Source organism: Schistocerca cancellata, chromosome 1 (genome assembly GCF_023864275.1).
Source record: "Schistocerca cancellata isolate TAMUIC-IGC-003103 chromosome 1, iqSchCanc2.1, whole genome shotgun sequence".
Taxonomy (NCBI): Eukaryota; Metazoa; Arthropoda; class Insecta; order Orthoptera; family Acrididae; genus Schistocerca; species Schistocerca cancellata.
In genome coordinates, this window is record NC_064626.1 from 321,634,941 (window position 1) to 321,653,785 (window position 18,845).

The 18,845-nt window shown below is 39.4% G+C and overlaps 1 protein-coding gene across 1 annotated transcript in view; it reads left to right on the forward strand.

Moving 5' to 3' along the window:
• The first annotated feature begins 11,794 nt into the window (after positions 1–11,794).
• LOC126173125 (negative elongation factor B) overlaps positions 11,795–18,845 on the forward strand; it is a 120,731-nt gene continuing 113,680 nt past the window's right edge. The window contains exons 1-2 of the mRNA XM_049920932.1: positions 11,795–12,071; positions 12,985–13,083. Of these exons, the coding sequence (XP_049776889.1) occupies positions 11,952–12,071; positions 12,985–13,083 (219 nt within the window). The 5' untranslated portion in view covers positions 11,795–11,951. The remainder of the gene's footprint in view (positions 12,072–12,984; positions 13,084–18,845) is intronic.

The window sequence follows — 18,845 nt, forward strand, 5'->3', positions numbered from 1 at the left end:
CAAACATCGTTCGAATTTATAGCTCTTTACATAAAAGTATCAATGATTGTTATTGTGTGATACTTGTTCTTTAATATGTTGAAGTTGTAACACTTGATAGCAGCCTAAAGTAGAAATCTAAATTGTGAAATAAAACCTGTTGTACAGTCAAAATGGCTGTCATATCTTTCAGAAAATAGAAAAAACTGATGCATTTGGGAACTAATTAAAAGGTAATTTAGTCTCAGCTGTCTGTAAAATATAAAAGAAAATTTACAAGATATTTATCTTAGGAGACTTCTTTTCCAAACAAGAACTTCAATAATGATGAAGCTGAAGCAATGAATAAAAGTTTGTGCCAGTGTTGGGACTTGAACCCAGGTCTCCTGCTTACTAAATAGGGGCAGTATATGTTGCACTACACTGGCTACCAAAGCTACACGGACTACTCTAGTCCATCTTTATCCTTGATACAAATCCCTGTACACATCTCAGCCCATTGTTGTTCCCTTTCTAAACTTGCATCATTATTGTCGAGGTTCTCTGATTTAGGAATAGCAACTTGGCAATGAGTGAAGTAGGGTTAAGCCTGCCTGTACCTCAGGTGTAGGTGATTTATTTATCATATACTGCTGATGTTACTGAGACATATTGAGTTTCACCTTTATCTCTGACAATGATATAGTCTAAAGCAACGAATTAACATTTGTACCAGCACCAGAATTTGAACCCATATCTTCTGCTTACCAAGCAGATAAGCTATCCATTGCACCACACTGGCATTCCAGCTACTAGACTCCTCAGACTACACTAGTACCTCTACCTCCCTGATATAAATTTCAATTCACATTTCAGCTCATTGCTTCTAAACTCGCATTAGTATTTCCAAGGCTCTCCAATACTGAACTAGCATCTTAATTATAAGAGAAATGGGATGAATGCTGCCTGTACCTCTCATGTAGGTGATTTATTAATCATATACAGGATGACACAATGGATAGAGCATCTGGCAGGTAATCAGGAGGCCCGTGTTCAAATCCTGGCGTTGTTACAAATTTTAATTCATTATCACAGCGTACATCATTATTGTAGATAAAGGCAAGACTCAGTATGTCTCAGGAAAATCAGCTGTATATGATTAATAAATCATCTACACCTGAGGTACAGGAGGGATTAAACCCATTTCGCTCATTGCTAAGGTGCTATTCCAATACTGGAGAGCCTCAGCAGTAATCATGCAAGTTTATAAGTGGAACAGTAATGGTCTGAGACATGAACTGGAATTTGTAGTGGGAAGGGAGATGTACTACTGTAGTCCATGCAGTCTGGTATCTGGAGCGCGAGTGTGGCGCAATAGGTAGCATATTTGCCTGGTATCTGGCGGAGGTACGAATTTTAATTCATAGCTCCAGCCTACATCATTATTGTAGATAAAGGTGAGACTGAATATGTCTTAGGAATATCAACTGTATATGATTAATAACGTCATCAATTAACTTAGGTTAAATATTAAGACAAAATGTATTCTGGAACTGGTACAGAAATTTTTTTTCTCATTGTTTCAGTTACTTTCAAGTCAAAGGTAAAAGTTAATTTTTATTGCAGTGAACTGTAACTTTTTGCACAAGTTAGAACATACTTCACGCAACCAGCGTACTTTTACCATTAAGTGAGCTTATTGTGATGTACCTTTCATAATACAAGCATGAAATTTTCAGGGTCTCACTTTCGAAGAAAGAAAAGGCAGCAGTAGTTTTCAAAACTTCAATGAATGTACCAAATGAAGATGTGGGTTGATGATTTAATTTGTGAGTCACAAAGACAAATCTTTATTTACAAACCTTTTATGAATTCAGAAGAGTGTTATATCCCAGGGCACAAAGCAGATATAATTTTGTGTACATAACTATATGACATTATGTTACATGTTTGGTCTTCATATGACTGAAGAGATCAATTAAAACAAAGTTATTAAATAGGTCAAATCGAAGAAGATGATGTAAGATATGGCTTGTCTGTTAGTGTGCAACCTATAAATGTGTTTCCATTTATTAATGCTAAACACTGCACAAACAATAATAGTACATTTGCAGTTCAAAAATGCTGCATATTAGAAGCTGTGTAATATATAGCATCTCTGAAACGAACATGACTTGCTTAGCCACACATTACTTTAATGCTTGGAATGAATTAGATGTTACAAACAGCAGTAAGTCACGTTATTTTGAGAATATGTTAAATTTAGATATAGTGGGAATTAGTGAAGTTGGGTGGCAGAAGCAACAAGACTTCTGGTCTGGTGAATACAGGGTTATAAACACAAAATAAAATAATGGTAATGCAGGTATAGGTTTAACAATGAATAAGGAAATAGGACTGTGGGTAAGCTTCTATCAACAGCCTAGTGTATGCACTATTGTAGCCAAGATAGACACAAATCCCACACCCGTCAGAGTAGTACAAGTTTATATGTCAACTAGCTCTGCAGATGACGAAGAGATTGAGGAAATGTATGATGAGATAAAAGAAATTATTCAGATAGTTAAGGGGAACGAAAATTTAATTGTGATTGGGGACAGGAAATAGACGGTAGCAAAAATAAGAGAAGGAAAAATAGTAGGTGAATATGGACTGGGGCAAAGGAATGAAGGAGGAAGCCATCTGCTAGAAATTCTACACAGAGCATAATTTAATCATCGCTAATAGTTGGTTTAAACATCATGAAAGAAGACTGTATACATGGAAGACACAAGACACTTGGAGACCCCAGTAGGTTTCAGTTTGATTATGCAATGGTAAGACAGAGACTTTGGAACAAGATTTGAAATTTTAACACATTTTTAGGGACAGATGTGGACTCTGACCACAATTTATTGGTTGTGAACCGTAGATTAAAAGTGAAAAAATTGCAAAACAGAAGGGAATTATGGAGGTGGGACCTGGATAAACTGAAAGAACCAGAGATTATATAGAGTTTCAGAGGGAGCATTAGGGTATGATTGACTAGAACAGGGGAAAGGAATGTAGTAGAAGACAAATGGGTAGCTTTAAGAGATGAAATAGTGAAGGCAGCACAGGATCAAATAGGTATAAAGAGAAAGCCTAGTAGAAATCCTTCGATAACACAAGATGTATTGCATTTAACTGATGAAAGGACAAAATATAAAAAATGAAGCAAGTGGAAGAGGATACAAACGTTTAAAAAATGAGATTGACAGGAAGTGCAAAATGGCTGATCAGGAATGGCTAGAGGTCAAATGTAAGGATTTAGAAACATATTGCTATAGGGGAAAGATAGATAGTGCCTGCAGGAAAATTAAGGAGGCCTTTGGGGGCAAGAGAAGTGGCTGTATCAATATCAACAGCTCAGATAGAAAACCAATCCTAAACAAAGAAGAGAAAACTGAGAAGTAGAAGAAGTGTACAGGGTGTTACAAAAAGGTACGGCCAAACTTTCAGGAAACATTCCTCACAAGAAAAGAAAGAAAAGATGTTATGTGGACATGTGTCCGGAAACGCTTAATTTCCATGTTAAAGCTCATTTTAGTTTCGTCAGTATGTACTGTACTTCCTCAATTCACCGCCTGTTGGCCCGATTGAAGGAAGGTAATGTTGACTTCGGTGCTTATGTTGACAGGCGACTCATTGCTCTACAGTACTAACAGTACTAACCACGTCACTGTATGGAGTGTGCTACAGGAGAACCAGTTGTTTCCGTACCATGTACAGCGTGTGCAGGCACTATCAGCAGCTGATTGGCCTCCACGGGTACACTTCTGCGAATCATCATTACGTAGCATCAACAGGTCAGTGTTCATCACGAACGTGGTTTTGCAGTCAGTGCAATGTTTACAAATGCGGAGTTGGCAGATGACCATTTGATGTATGGATTAGCACGGGGCAATAGCCGTGGCGCGGTACGTTTGTATCGAGACAGATTTCCAGGACGAAGGTGTCCCGACAGGAAGACGTCCGAAGAAATTGATCGGCGTCTTACGGAGCACGGAACATTCCAGCCTATGACTCGCGACTGGGGAAGACCTAGAAGGACGAGGACACCTGCAATGGACGAGGCAATTCTTCGTGCAGTTGACGATAACCCTAATGTCAGCGTCAGCGAAGTTGCTACTGTACAAGGTAACGTTAACCACGTCACTGTATGGAGTGTGCTACGGGAGAACCAGTTGTTTCCGTACCATGTACAGCGTGTGCAGGCACTATCAGCAGCTGATTGGCCTCCACGGGTACACTTCTGCGAATGGTTCATCCAACAATATGTCAATCCTCATTTCAGTGCTAATGTTCTTTTTACGGATGAGGCTTCATTCCAACGCGATCAAATTGTAAATTTTCACAATGAACATGTGTGGGCTGACGAGAATCCGCACGCAGTTGTGCAATCACGTCATCAACACAGATTTTCTGTGAACGTTTGGGCAGGCATTGTTGGTGATGTCTTGATTGGTCCCCATGTTCTTCCACCTACGCTCAACGCAGCACGTTATCATGGTTTCATACGGGATACTCTACCTGTGCTGCTAGAACATGTGCCTTTACAAGTACGACACAACATGTGGTTCATGCACGATGGAGCTCCTGCACATTTCGGTCGAAGTGTTCATACACTTCTCAATAACAGATTCAGTGACCGATGCATTGGTAGAGGCGGACCAATTCCATGGCCTCCACGCTCTCCTGACCTCAACCCTCTTGACTTTCATTTATGGGGGCATCTGAAAGCTCTTGTCTACGCAACCCCAATACCAAATGTAGAGACTCTTCGTGCTCGTATTGTGGACGGCTGTGATACAATACGCCATTCTCCAGGGCTGCATCAGGGATTCCATGCAACGGAGAGTGGATGCATGTATCCTTGCTAACGGAGGACATTTTGAACATTTCCTGTAACAAAGCGTTTGAAGTCACGCTGGTACGTTCTGTTGCTGTGTGTTTCCATTCCATGATTAATGTGATTTGAAGAGAAGTAATAAAATGAGCTCTAACATGGGAAGTAAGCGTTTCTGGACACATGTCCACATAACATATTTTCTTTCTTTGTGTGTGAGGAATGTTTCCTGAAAGTTTGGCCATACCTTTTTGTAACACCCTGTATAGAGTGTATGTACAATGGAGATAACCTTGAAGGCAATATTATAGAGAGGGAAATGGATGCAGATGAAAATGAGATGTTAGATATGGTACTGTGAGAAGAATTTGAGAGAGCAATGAAAGACATAAGCCAAAATAAGGGCCTCAGAACAGAAGACATTCCATTAATACTACTGATAGCCTTGGGAGAAACAGCCATGACAGAACTGTTCCATCTGGTGAGCAAGATCTATAAAACAGGCGAAATACCATCAGACTTTAAAAAGAATATAATAATTCCAATTTCAAAGAAAGCTAGTGCTGACAGTTGTGAACATCACCGAAATATTAGTTTAATGGTTTCAAAATACTAACACAGTTTCTTCACAGAAGAATGGAAAAATTGGTAGAAACCACTCTTTGGGAAGATCAAATTGGATTCTGAAGAAACGTAGGAATATCCTAGGCAATTCTGTTTGTCGACTGAGAGAAAACGTTTGACAATGTTGACTGGAATAAGCTCTTTGCAATTCTGAGGGTAGCAGGGATAAAATACAGGGAGCAAAAGGCTATTTACAACTTGTACAGAAACCAGACTGCAGTTATAAGATACGAGGGGCAAGAAAGCATGGTTGAGACGGGAGTGAGACAGGTTTGTAACCTATCCCCTATGTTATTCAATTCGTTCATTGTGCAAGGAGTAAAGGAAACAAAAGCAAAAACTGGAGTAGGAATTAAAGTCCAGGAAGAAGAGAGGAAAGCTTTGAGGTTTGCTGCTGACACTGTAATTCTGTCAGAGACAGCAAAGGACTGGAAGAGCAGATGAACGGAAAGGACAGGGACTTGAGAAGATGATATGAAGTGAGCATCAACAAAACAAAACAAGGATAATGGAATGTAGTCAAATTAAATCAGATGAAACTAATAAAATTGGATTAAGAAACGAGACACTTAAAGTAATAGGTAAGTTATCTTAATTGAGCGGCAAAATAACTGACGATGGCCGAAGTAGAGATGATATAAAATGCCGACTGTCAATAATAAGAAAAGCATTTCCAAAGAAGAAAGATTTGTTATCGTAGAGAGAGACCATGAGATTTATGCAGTAACCAGATTCAGAGGGATGTATGTTTCAGTAGTTACTCAGAGATGAATAGTCTTGTTCAGGCTAGAGTAGCTTGGACAGCTGCATTAAATCAATCTTTGGACTGAAGCCCACAACAACAACAACAACAACAAATGTTGTTCAGCTAAGAAGACAGGGTACGTGCTATATGACTGAAAACAGAGAAGAAATATGGCACATTCGATGTAATGAAATAATTGAATATGTATCTCAAACGTTTCCAGACGTTTGGCAGAATGTCTCAAAAGTGCTTCCATAGGAAGTGAAGGACATTATTCACAGAAACGCAACGAAACTGGAATAATTTGCTCCAAATTCCCGTTTTTCATGAGATTTTCATTTGAATGTAAGACTAAACATTGTGATTTTGTGGGGAATGTTCAAAATAATATGATGCTTTTATAAAATATGATCATCTGTAAATATTTCACTGCTGTAGACCAGAAATTCCTCGTTACAGGGTATAGTGATAGAGATTTTGCCCTTATAGAGAGGAACAAAATATTTTTTCACCAAGAAAACTCAATTCCAGTCATGAGCAACTGCAAGGGCAACAGATTCGTTTTGTGCAAGATGGACCCAAAGGATTTCAGGGATCTTAGCACACTAGACCACAGGTTGCACAAACGGTCGTTTCTGGCCAAACATTTCATCTGATTACACTGCTATACTAAGGGGATGGAAAAGTCAGTTACACAGCAACCATGGATTCGTCAAAGCATTAAAACGAAGCTGAGAGGTGCTGGGAAACGAAATCTGCTGCTAGATAAACTTACAGTTTTCCCTATCATCTGCAATGAAATTTTGCCTGTAAAAAGTGCCAACAAGAACGCCTTACTTCATACATGACAGTATACTACAGCTGAATAACGGAATTCCTGTGAGCAATTACCAAGTAAATAGTATGGTTGCACGTCTGTCTGTCAAAACACCCTCAGTTAAAGACAGAAAATATAATGCTGATGTATATGTTTAGTGTGATTGCAATAGGAACAGTGTTAAATTTTTCTGTGTCTTCTGTTGCTGTTTGTGCACATTTGTATTGCAGTAAACGTTGTGGATTTTGACATCTGCTGTTGTATTCTCTCAAAATAAATTTGAATTTCTGTAATAAGTAACACAGAAAAACCAGAGTGTTTCAGCAGCATGACGTTGTAACTGCTCGGATTCAAAGTTGCTAGTGCAGGAAAATAAATGGTCATGTGACATTGTTGGGCAGGAGGCTCCTATTGGGGATGTTCAGCTGCCGGGTTGCAAGTGTTATCGCAAGAGACGCCACACTGGGAGACTTGCGTGTAGGTGGAGATGAGATTATGCTGAGTACAACACAACACCCAGTCCACAAGCGGAGAAAATCTCCAATCCGGCCGGGAATCGAACCTAGGCTCGCTGCATGGTAGGCAGAAACATTACCACCTTTTTTTTTATTTTTACTTCTGTTCATTTTGTTTGGCGTTGTTCGTTGCATGTGGCCTGGGCGGACGTTACATGAGTTCCTTTCTAGCTGATCGTTGATTTCTTTACTAATTTTTTTTATTCCTGAGGGCCACCAGCTCTTTGACCGAACATGCTGAAATACAGTGCTCGCACTTGGCTATGCAGGCAGACATTAATGCAGGAAAATAAAAAAGACAGTGCTATTTTTTGAAAGATAACATAAGTAATAACTGTTACAAAAATACGCAAAATAGCGTTTTACCTCATATACACTGCCTGAATCAAGAAAGCCGAAGTATGTAAGCATAAAACAGTTAAGCAAATATGTATGCAGAAAACATGCACAGCTTTAGTTATTTCAATAGCAAAATTCTATTTCTTCATGCATTGCTCGCTGGGTCATACGCTATTTTTTCGATAGTAGTTGAGCGGAAATAGTTATTGACAGTTTCGTGAGTGAAATTGTTAGTGTTGATAAGAAAAATTTACGTATGCAGTATACACTCCTGGAAATTGAAATAAGAACACCGTGAATTCATTGTCCCAGGAAGGGGAAACTTTATTGACACATTCCTGGGGTCAGATACATCACATGATCACACTGACAGAACCACAGGCACATAGACACAGGCAACAGAGCATGCACAATGTCGGCACTAGTACAGTGTATATCCACCTTTCGCAGCAATGCAGGATGCTATTCTCCCATGGAGACGATCGTAGAGATACTGGATGTAGTCCTGTGGAACGGCTTGCCATGCCATTTCCACCTGGCGCCTCAGTTGGACCAGCGTTCGTGCTGGACGTGCAGACCGCGTGAGACGACGCTTCATCCAGTCCCAAACATGCTCAATGGGGGACAGATCCGGAGATCTTGCTGGCCAGGGTAGTTGACTTACACCTTCTAGAGCACGTTGGGTGGCACGGGATACATGCGGACGTGCATTGTCCTGTTGGAACAGCAAGTTCCCTTGCCGGTCTAGGAATGGTAGAACGATGGGTTCGATGACGGTTTGGATGTACCGTGCACTATTCAGTGTCCCCTCGACGATCACCAGTGGTGTACGGCCAGTGTAGGAGATCGCTCCCCACACCATGATGCCGGGTGTTGGCCCTGTGTGCCTCGGTCGTATGCAGTCCTGATTGTGGCGCTCACCTGCACGGCGCCAAACACGCATACGACCATCATTGGCACCAAGGCAGAAGCGACTCTCATCGCTGAAGACGACACGTCTCCATTCGTCCCTCCATTCACGCCTGTCGCGACACCACTGGAGGCGGGCTGCACGATGTTGGGGCGTGAGCGGAAGACGGCCTAACGGTGTGTGGGACCGTAGCCCAGCTTCATGGAGACGGTTGCGAATGGTCCTCGCCGATACCCCAGGAGCAACAGTGTCCCTAATTTGCTGGGAAGTGGCGGTGCGGTCCCCTACGGCACTGCGTAGGATCCTACGGTCTTGGCGTGCATCCGTGCGTCGCTGCGGTCCGGTCCCAGGTCGATGGGCACGTGCACCTTCTGCCGACCACTGGCGACAACATCGATGTACTGTGGAGATCTCACGCCCCACGTGTTGAGCAATTCGGCGGTACGTCCACCCGGCCTCCCGCATGCCCACCATACGCCCTCGCTCAAAGTCCGTCAACTGCACATACGGTTCACGTCCACGCTGTTGCGGCTTGCTACCAGTGTTAAAGACTGCGATGGAGCTCCGTATGCCACGGCAAACTGGCTGACACTGACGGCGGCGGTGCACAAATGCTGCGCAGCTAGCACCATTCGACGGCCAACACCGCGGTTCCTGGTGTGTCCGCTGTGCCGTGCGTGTGATCATTGCTTGTACAGCCCTCTCGCAGTGTCCGGAGCAAGTATGGTGGGTCTGACACACCGGTGTCAATGTGTTCTTTTTTCCATTTCCAGGAGTGTACAACTAACTCTGTCACTGCATCTGCGATTGTTTACCTCTAGCTTTAAACTGAAAATAACTCTTAATACAATATTAACTTCGAATGTGACTTCATAAACCACATACAAAAAAGAAACATGAGCCACTAATCCACATAGTTTGCAGCCATAATTTCGAGTATTTCGCGTCGTAGTTCGTCATGGCCAAACGTCAAAATATCATTTATTTACTCGGTACTGGAAAGATAAATACAATTTCGATATGTGACAGTAGCTATATTTCGTACACAGCAAACAAAAGACACAAAACATAAACTGGCCAGTGACTACATTCTTAACTGTAAACTTTCCAAACTGCACCTGGTAGTTTATTTATTTCGCAAGTATCTTGATAACTGTAGGCAATAACGAAAAGAAAACCAGGTCATTACCAAACTGTGATGTGTGGATCAGACCACAAAGCAAGACTACCTCGCCGCGCCATCGCCAATGTAAGGATGCAGAATCATATATCACTAGCGGTAAGATAGATACTGCCTGCAAAGATTTGCTTAGGATGAGATTTCCATCTGAGCGCTTGATATTCATACAGGCGCTTCTCTTTTCTCGAAAGGTCTCTTTAATTTTCCTGTAGGCAGTCTTGCTTTGTGGTCTGATCCACATCCATTTGTCATCACTAGAAGTGCACTGAAGGGACGCTTGGTGGATATGTCCAAGTGGAACACTGCTGTTTTTATTAATTTGAAGTCAACCGATGTGCCTACAAATGTTGTTTTATATAGCTGAAGCGAAGTTAGATCCAAAGGGAAAGCAGAAAGGTGGAAGGAGTATACAGAGAGTCTAGACAAGGACAATGTACTTGAGGGCCATATTATAGAAATGGAAGAGGACATAGATGAAGACTTCAAGAAGAATACAATAATTCCAACCCCAAAGAACGCGGTGCTCACAGGTGTGAAAATTACCCAGCTATCAGTTTAATAAGTCACTGTTGCAAAATACTAACACGAATTCTTTACAAACGGATGAAAAATTGGTAGAAGCCGACATCGGGGAAGATCAGCTTGGATTCTGGAGAAATGTTGCAACACGCAAGGCAATACTGACCCTACCACTCATCTTAGAAGATAGGTTATGGAAAGGCAAACCTACGTTTCTAGCATTTATAGACTTAGAGAAAGCTTTTGACAATGTCGTCTGGAATACTCTCTTTCAAATTCTGATGGTGGCAGGGGTAAAATACAGGGAGCGAAAGGCTATTTGTAGTTTGTACAGAAAGCGGATGGCAGTTATAAGAGTCTAGGGGCACGAAAGGCAGGGTTGTAGCCTATCTCTGATGTTATTCAATATGTACATTGAGCAAGCAGTAAAGGAAACAGAAGAAAATTTTTGAGTAGGAACTAAAATCCATGGAGAAGAAATAAAAACTTTGAGGTTTGCCGACGACATTGTAATTCTGTCACAGACAGCAAAGGACCTGGAAAAGCAGTTGAACGGAATATACAGTGCCTTGAAAGGAGGATATAAGATGAATATCAACAAAAGCAAAATAAGGATAATGGAATGTAGTCGAATTAAATCAGGTGGTGCTGAGAGAATTAGATTACGAAATGATACACTTAAAGTAATAACTGAGTTTTGCTAATTGGGAAGCAAAATAAACTGATGAGTGTCGAAGTAGGAGGGAAATAAAATGTAGACTCACTGTGGCTAGGAAAGATTTCCAGAAGAAGAGAAATTTGTTAAGATCGAGTATAGATTTGAACGTCAGGAAGTCATTTCGAGAAAAGTATTTGTATGGAGTATAGACATGTACGGAAGTAAACTGGTTTAGACAAGAAGAATTCTGTAGGTGGCAGGAGAACGTACAGGGGGCGAAAAGCTATTTACAATTTGTACAGAGACCAGATGGCAGTTATAAGAGTCTAGAAGAATTTTAAAGATTACGTGAATAGATCACGTAACTAATGAGGGGGCGCCGAATAGAATTTGGAAAAAGTGGAATAAAAAGTGGAATTTGTGGCACAACTTGACTAGAAGTAGGGATCGGTTGGCACGACAAGTTCTGAGGCATCAAGGGATCACCGATTTAGTATTAGAGGGAAGCGTAGGGATAAAAATCTTAGAGGGACCCCAAGAGATGAACACACGAAGCAGATTCAGAAGGATGTAGGTTGCAGTAGTTATTCGGAGATGAAGACGCTTGCACAGGATAGTGTGACACGGAGAGTTGCATCAAACCAGACTCTGGACTGATGATCAAAACAACAACAATATCTTTGATTGTTTTGTAAACAAGGCAATGGTGTAGCTCATTTGAATTGTATGGCGTTTGTGTACATATAATTAGTGAAGTAACAATTTAATCATGTTTGTAGTCAACACTTAAGTGATAAAGTAAGAAGTAACTTTGGTAAAATGACCGCCTCTAAATTGCCAGGAACTGGCTTGGAAGATGTTGGTGTTCCAGGCCAGAGTTTCTTGCGGGACGCTCTTACCAGTTGTACCGACCCATTAAAAGCAATAGAGGAATTCCAGGTAAGCCTCTGTGTAGCGAAGTATTGCTTGGTATTATCATATGCTGGGGGGAACCATTAAACACATGCATTGATCTGTGGCAATTAATGGAATTGGGATTACATTGTCTTGCGTCTCTCTGGTACCACTTTTTGACCAACGTTCTTCGGTGGTACGCCACCGTAGTCATTTTGGAATTCAAGTAACGTACTCGCGTTGCCTGTATGAATAGACAGTGTGGCATTGGTGCCAAAATGATGTATTTTTGTGATTACGAAAAGAGTGAACCCATAAACCAACAGTAATGTTATTGACAGTAGTAATCGTTTGTAGCACTGCAGGTAGCACTTAATTCGCTCATTAATGTGCCTTGATATTTATCTGTAAAGTACATATAAGGAAACGAAATATTTATGATTTGTTGCTTCACGCTGTAATGCTTCGTTTTGAGTCTGTATGTAGTTACACTAAGATGGGCGTAAGTTATCCTTATCACATTCGGACATGTTTGTATACTTGTATAAACTGAACCGGTTAGAACTACAACAAGAAAAGTGCAAATATTCGCATACTTACAAATCAGTAAAGCAGTATGGATCCCAAAATTCGGTTTAGAAGAAAAGTTTTTCCTTTTTTGTTTATTCTGATATCTTATAGTTTTCAGTTAATGCAGCACACCAGTTATACAAGATAAGCAAAAATTGGAAAGCTTATTTGTTTATAAATATCGTGAAGTAACTGTTGAAAGATTGGCCATGTCATGACAATTTTACTTCAAACATTCATATTCTGTTTCCATGATATGTGGTAGTATTATTATTAGGCTGAAATGCTGTGGAGCATGTCATGAGAGACATAAATACTGATTTTTAACAGTCTTATATATTGGTTTCTTTTGTTGTGTACTTTACATCACATATTTTTTGTTTTTCAGCTGGAAAATGGAATTTTGCTGCCATCGCTACGTCCAATATTACCCTTATTGGATTTGCATGGCATGAGGAGATTAGATTTTCATCAATCTGTTTTAGAGGTATGTTATTCAAAGACAGAGAAGTGACATATGGTTAGATGTGATTCCACCTGTCTGTTTTAACATCTGACGTCATCACGGTAGTAGTCACCCCTATTTCAAGCATATACGGTATGGGATCACATCACATCACTCATTACACTCATGAATAAACATTTAACTCGCGAAATATTTAAATCCAGCAGTAAAATTAAGCTAAGAGGACAACCATGGAAAGCAGAGGCTTTTTGGATGGAGTCAGACTAAATATATGACAATAAAAATAAAGACACTTTCCAAAAACAAATATTACCCCACAAATTAAACACACAAAATTCTCAACATTCAACACAACCAAAACATGCAAAAATGAAAACCATTGGCATCAAAAATTTCGCTCAAGTGAAGCTGTCAATACCAGTAACCCACACACAATTCAAAAACCTGGTACTTCAAATTTCACATGACCTATGTAGCTCATACAGTGTCATTGATTGTATGAACCCACACACAGCTCCATAAACTGATATCACAAATTTGACTTGATCTATATGGCAGGTGAAACAAAGCTGGAGTACCAAAAAACACCACACTCAAATCGTCAAATCTGTTGTCCACATCTTTGCTTGTGCTATCTACAGTGAAATCTACATTACAACAAACCAAAAGTCACTCACATATAATCAAAAATGTATCTTAACTGACAATGGTAAACCAATATCCATGATACCTACCATCTACAATCCAACACAATTACCAAACACTAACATGAAAAAACAAGAAATTTGTGAAAAGTCAAGTTGCAGACAGACACGACTAAAAGACACTCGCATATAGCTTTTGATGATAGCCTTTGTTAGCACGCGCGCACACACACACACACACACACACACACACACACACAAAGCAAGTACACCTCGCATGCGCGCGCTCTCTTTACTGACAAAGGCCAAAAGCTAAATGTGATTGTCTTATATTCTTACCTGATGTTTCCATTGTTTTATTAAATCCACATTAAAAATAATTACCAACAACAGCCACTGACATGCAAATTTAGGCTGTGCAACACCCCCCCCCCCTGCTGCCTCCTTCCTCTCCCCCCCCCCTCTCTCTCTCTCTTTCTCTCTCTCTCTAAAAGACAAAAAAAAGTCATTCGTAATCAGCCCAAATTAACTGTAGGAACTTGATCATAGGCAGCATATATTTGTCCATTGCAACAAGCCAAGACCTGCTTGTAAATTTTGCTTTCCTATTAACTACCAACAAAAATGAAAAACACTAGCAAACTATGATGGACTCTTCCAATGACAACCTTATACCATCCGCTAACAATGTCAACTATCTCGTTAAGATACCTAACAAACAACTTTGAAACATAAACAACTAACACAGGAGAGTGTCACAAAATACTACATCACACCATCTGCAAACACAACCCGCATTATCATGAAGACACACGACACAGTTATGTCACAGATTAAGCAGATGGGTGAAATCAAAACTTTTGTTTGACCCCAAAAATGTTGACTAAGTAGTGATATGGTAAGCAGTGATACAGTCTTTATTCAAATGCCAGTTTTCTAATGTTTTCAAACAATTGAAAGTCCAGGATGCAATGACAACAATTATGAAAATGATACATTGCTGTCCACCACATAAAGGGGATATTGATTCACAGACAGGCACAATGAAAAGACTGCCACACACTTAAGGTTTTCACCAAAAGGGCTTCTTCCAATGTAGCGGGAGGGGGGGGGGGGGGAACATTCTCACAGGCACAAGTCACAAATATATGACCATTGTCTCTGGCCACTCTGATTGGAATTTGCCACAGTGGCCAGAGACAATAGTCTCTTTTTATGAGTCGGGAGTGTGATAATGTGTGTGTGTGTTTTCTCCTTTGGAAGAAGCCCTTTTGTCTGAAAGCTTAAATTTATAGCAGTCTTTTCATTGTGGCTGTTTACAACTCAATGTCTTCCCCAATTCTTTCTGCTATAATGCTCTTTTTTCTGTAAATTGTAATCAGTTTGGGCCTCGCAAACCATGGATTTATTGTATATCTTCATTTGTACTCCTCCAGCTTTTGTATAGTGTGTGGCAGAAGGTGCATGGGTGGGTAGTGTATTGGGATCATGTCTCCCTCCCCCTTCCTCTTCTGTTTACATTTGTAGCAGAGGAAGAAAAATTGTCAGTGCTGATGTACAGTATTCAGAAAGTGGTCATGAATAAGGCTTTAACAAGTGATTTCCTTCATGGATGAGTTATACTTCCATATAATTCATCTGATAAATCTCAACTTATCATCCGCCTTCACCATAGCCAGATTTATATGGTGATTCCAACTAAGAACAATGATATTGTAGTCAAACAATAGCAAATTTTTTTGTCCGTTTTCATATGTTTCCTTATATTTAATCACACTGAAGTTCAGCTGCCAGTCTTTGCAACAAATGTTGATCAGCTTCAAGTCTCCCTGAATTTCTTAATGTTTCTGACAATGCAAACCTCCCAGTATATAACTCCATTATCTGGAAATAGGCTTAGAGTGCTGAAAACAATGTATGCTAGGTTGTTTGTATATATTGTGAACAGTAGCGGTATATCACACTTCTTTGAGCTGTAAAAGATACCATCACTTTTGCTTTTGGTGATGTCTCCACTTCAAGAACAATGTTAAATGGGTTCTGTTACTTGGGAAGTCTTCAGCTGATTCACATACCTGTTCTAATGTTCGATAACTTATTTTGTTTACTAGGAACTGTGCTGAATTCTTCCAAAAACTTTACAGAAGCCGAAGAAACATGGTATCAGCCATGGCCGTGGTGTCTGAAACCTTCTGAAGCTTGTGAATGAGTAGATCAATTGAAAAGTCCCACAATTGATGCTTGCAGAATCATTCGTAGTTACATACATACATGCATTAACCCTTGTTCCATAGATCATGAATACATTTCGTAATGATGTTGAACGTGTCACTTTAAAATAAGTTTTCTGTACACAAAATAATTAATTTTTATTTTACAGTTACTACTTCATAACTAATAATTCATCTGTTGAGTAGAAGGAGTTGTCATTTAGAATTTTTTTTAAATTTGCTTTTAAATGTTGGTTGGCTATCTGTCAGACTTTTAATACTATTTGGGAAATGAGCAAAGATTTTTGTGGCAGCATAATTCACCCCTTTCTGTACCAAACTGAGATTTAATCCAGAATAGTGAAGGTCATCCTTTCTTGTGTTGTAGCTAAGCACTTCGCTGTTATTTTTGAATTGAGATGGATTATTAATGACAAATTTCATAAGTGAATATATGTATTGCGTAGGTACTGTGAATGTCCTGAATTCCCTAAATAAATGTCTGCAAGGTGATCTTGTGTGGGCTCCAGCTATTATTCTGATTACATGCTTTTGTGCAATGAATACTTTCTCCCTAATGACAAATTGCCTGAAAATATGATGCCATATGAAAGCAGTGAATGAAAATAGGCATAGTGGGCTAGTTTACTGATATGTTTAGCACCAAAATTTGCAATAACCCTAATAGCATAAGTAGCTGAACCTAACCGTTTCAGCAGATCATCAACGTGTTTCTTCCAATTCAATTTCTCATCAGTGCACACACCCAGAAATTTTGAGTATTCTGCCTTAGCAACAGACTTCTGTTCATAGGTTATATTTATCAATCGTATTATGCCACTTACTGTACAGAATTGTATAAACTGTGTTTTCTCAGAATTTAGTGAGAGTCTATTTGCAGAGAACCACTTAATAATTTTCTGAAAGACATTATTTGCAATTTCCTCAGCTGATTCTTGCTTGTTGGGTGTGATTACTATACTTGTATCATTGGCAAAAAGAACTAGCTTTGCATCTTCATGAATATAGAGTGGCAAGTCGTTAATGTATGTTAAGAATAATAAGGGACCCAAGACTGAATCCTGTGGGACATCATTCTTGATACCTCCCCAGTTAGAGGACTCTGCTGTTTTTTTCACACAATCAAAAGCCTTTGTTTTACAAATATGTGATGCTATTCTTGAATACAATACTTTTTCAAGAATTTTGGATAAAGCTGTCAGAAGTGAGACTGGACAGTAGTTGTTAGCATCAGATCTATCTCCTTTTTTATTCAATGGTTTAACAATGGTGTATTTCAGTCTATATGGAAAAATGACCTGTTTCAGTGAGCTACTACATATGTGGCTGAGAATCCTACTTATTAGTTGGGAACAAGCTTTTAGTACTCTGTTGGAAGTGCCATCAATTGCATGTGAGCTTTTACTTTTGACTGAATTTATTATTTTCCTAATTTCAGTAGGAGAGGTGGGCTGAATTTCAGTTTTATCAAATTGCATAGATACTGCCTCGTCCATATGCTGCCTTACATTTTGTAATGAATAGCTGGATCCTATTTTCTAGGAAAATTTTCATTGCGTTTGATAGAAATACAGTCTTCCTGTGCTCTAGGTTGCCCTGTTTCCCTTTTAACAATATTCCGAATTCCACATACATCTGAACCTTTAATAACTTTTCTTAATACAGTGCAGTAGTTTTTATAATGTTTCACTGTTATGGGATCATTACTCCTCCCAGCTATAAGATACATTTCCCTTTTCTGTTTACAAGATATTTTTATCCCTTTAGTAAGCCATGGCTTTTTACGTGGTTTCTCACAGTTATATTTCAGTATTTTTTTTAGGGAAACTGTTTTCAAATATTCTCACAAAGGTATCATGAAATAAGTTAAATTTTAAATTAGCGTCATGTTCCCTGTACACCTCATCCCAGTCTAACTGTTGCAAGCTTTCCCTAAAATTTTGAATTGTTAAATCGTTAATTGAACGCACTATTTTGGAGGAGTGGTTTGCATTACTGTATGGAGCTATATCATATACTGTAACTAGCTGTGCGTCATGATCAGACAGACCATTCTTAACAGGAAAAATTTTTATTTGATTAAATTTATCTATCAGTGTGCTGCTTTCCTGTATCACCCGAGTAGGAAAATCGATAACTGATGTCAGATTGAAAGAACCAAGTAAAACTTCAAGGTCAAGCTTTCTATCGGACTCTTTCAGAAAATCTACATTGAAATCCTCACAAACAATAATTTGCTTTCCTCTGTCTGACAGACAGACAGCACAGCACAGCACAGCAAATAATCCAAGTCTTTTCAAAAATAGAACTTGAAAATTCCCCAATGGGGACCTATACATAGCTACAATTATAAAAGTGCCATTATTTAGTTTAAACTCACCTGCACACACTTCTATATGTTGCTCTATGCAAAAAATTTTAGTTTCCAAATTTTTCACACTGACATGTATTAACATATATGGCAACTTCTCCTCTCCCCATAGTGTCTCTACTTACATGTGCTGAAAGCGTGTATCCATTCACATTTACCATTTCCATACCTGTGACTATATGATGTTCAAACAGGCTTCCCAGAGGGGATTGTTTTGACACCAAAACATATGTTTGTACTAGAACATAAGACATGAAGGCAGAATGTATTTATTCCATCTTCATTTTATTGTATTCCATTTTGGTGCCACTATGATCAGTGGGCATACGAATAAATGACTAATTTTACATTGTACCAAAAAGTTTTCAAGTTTTCGACAAGTCAGTTGGCGAGGTCATTGAACTTTCTTGCTACCACCCTGCTTAGCCTTGGTTTGCTTTTGTTAGGCAGTATTCTGTTACATTTGAATTTGCAGTGCAGGTCTCTTTGCTTTCAAATATGGATACTAAACCAAGGAAGGTCATTCTAGAAGAGTAT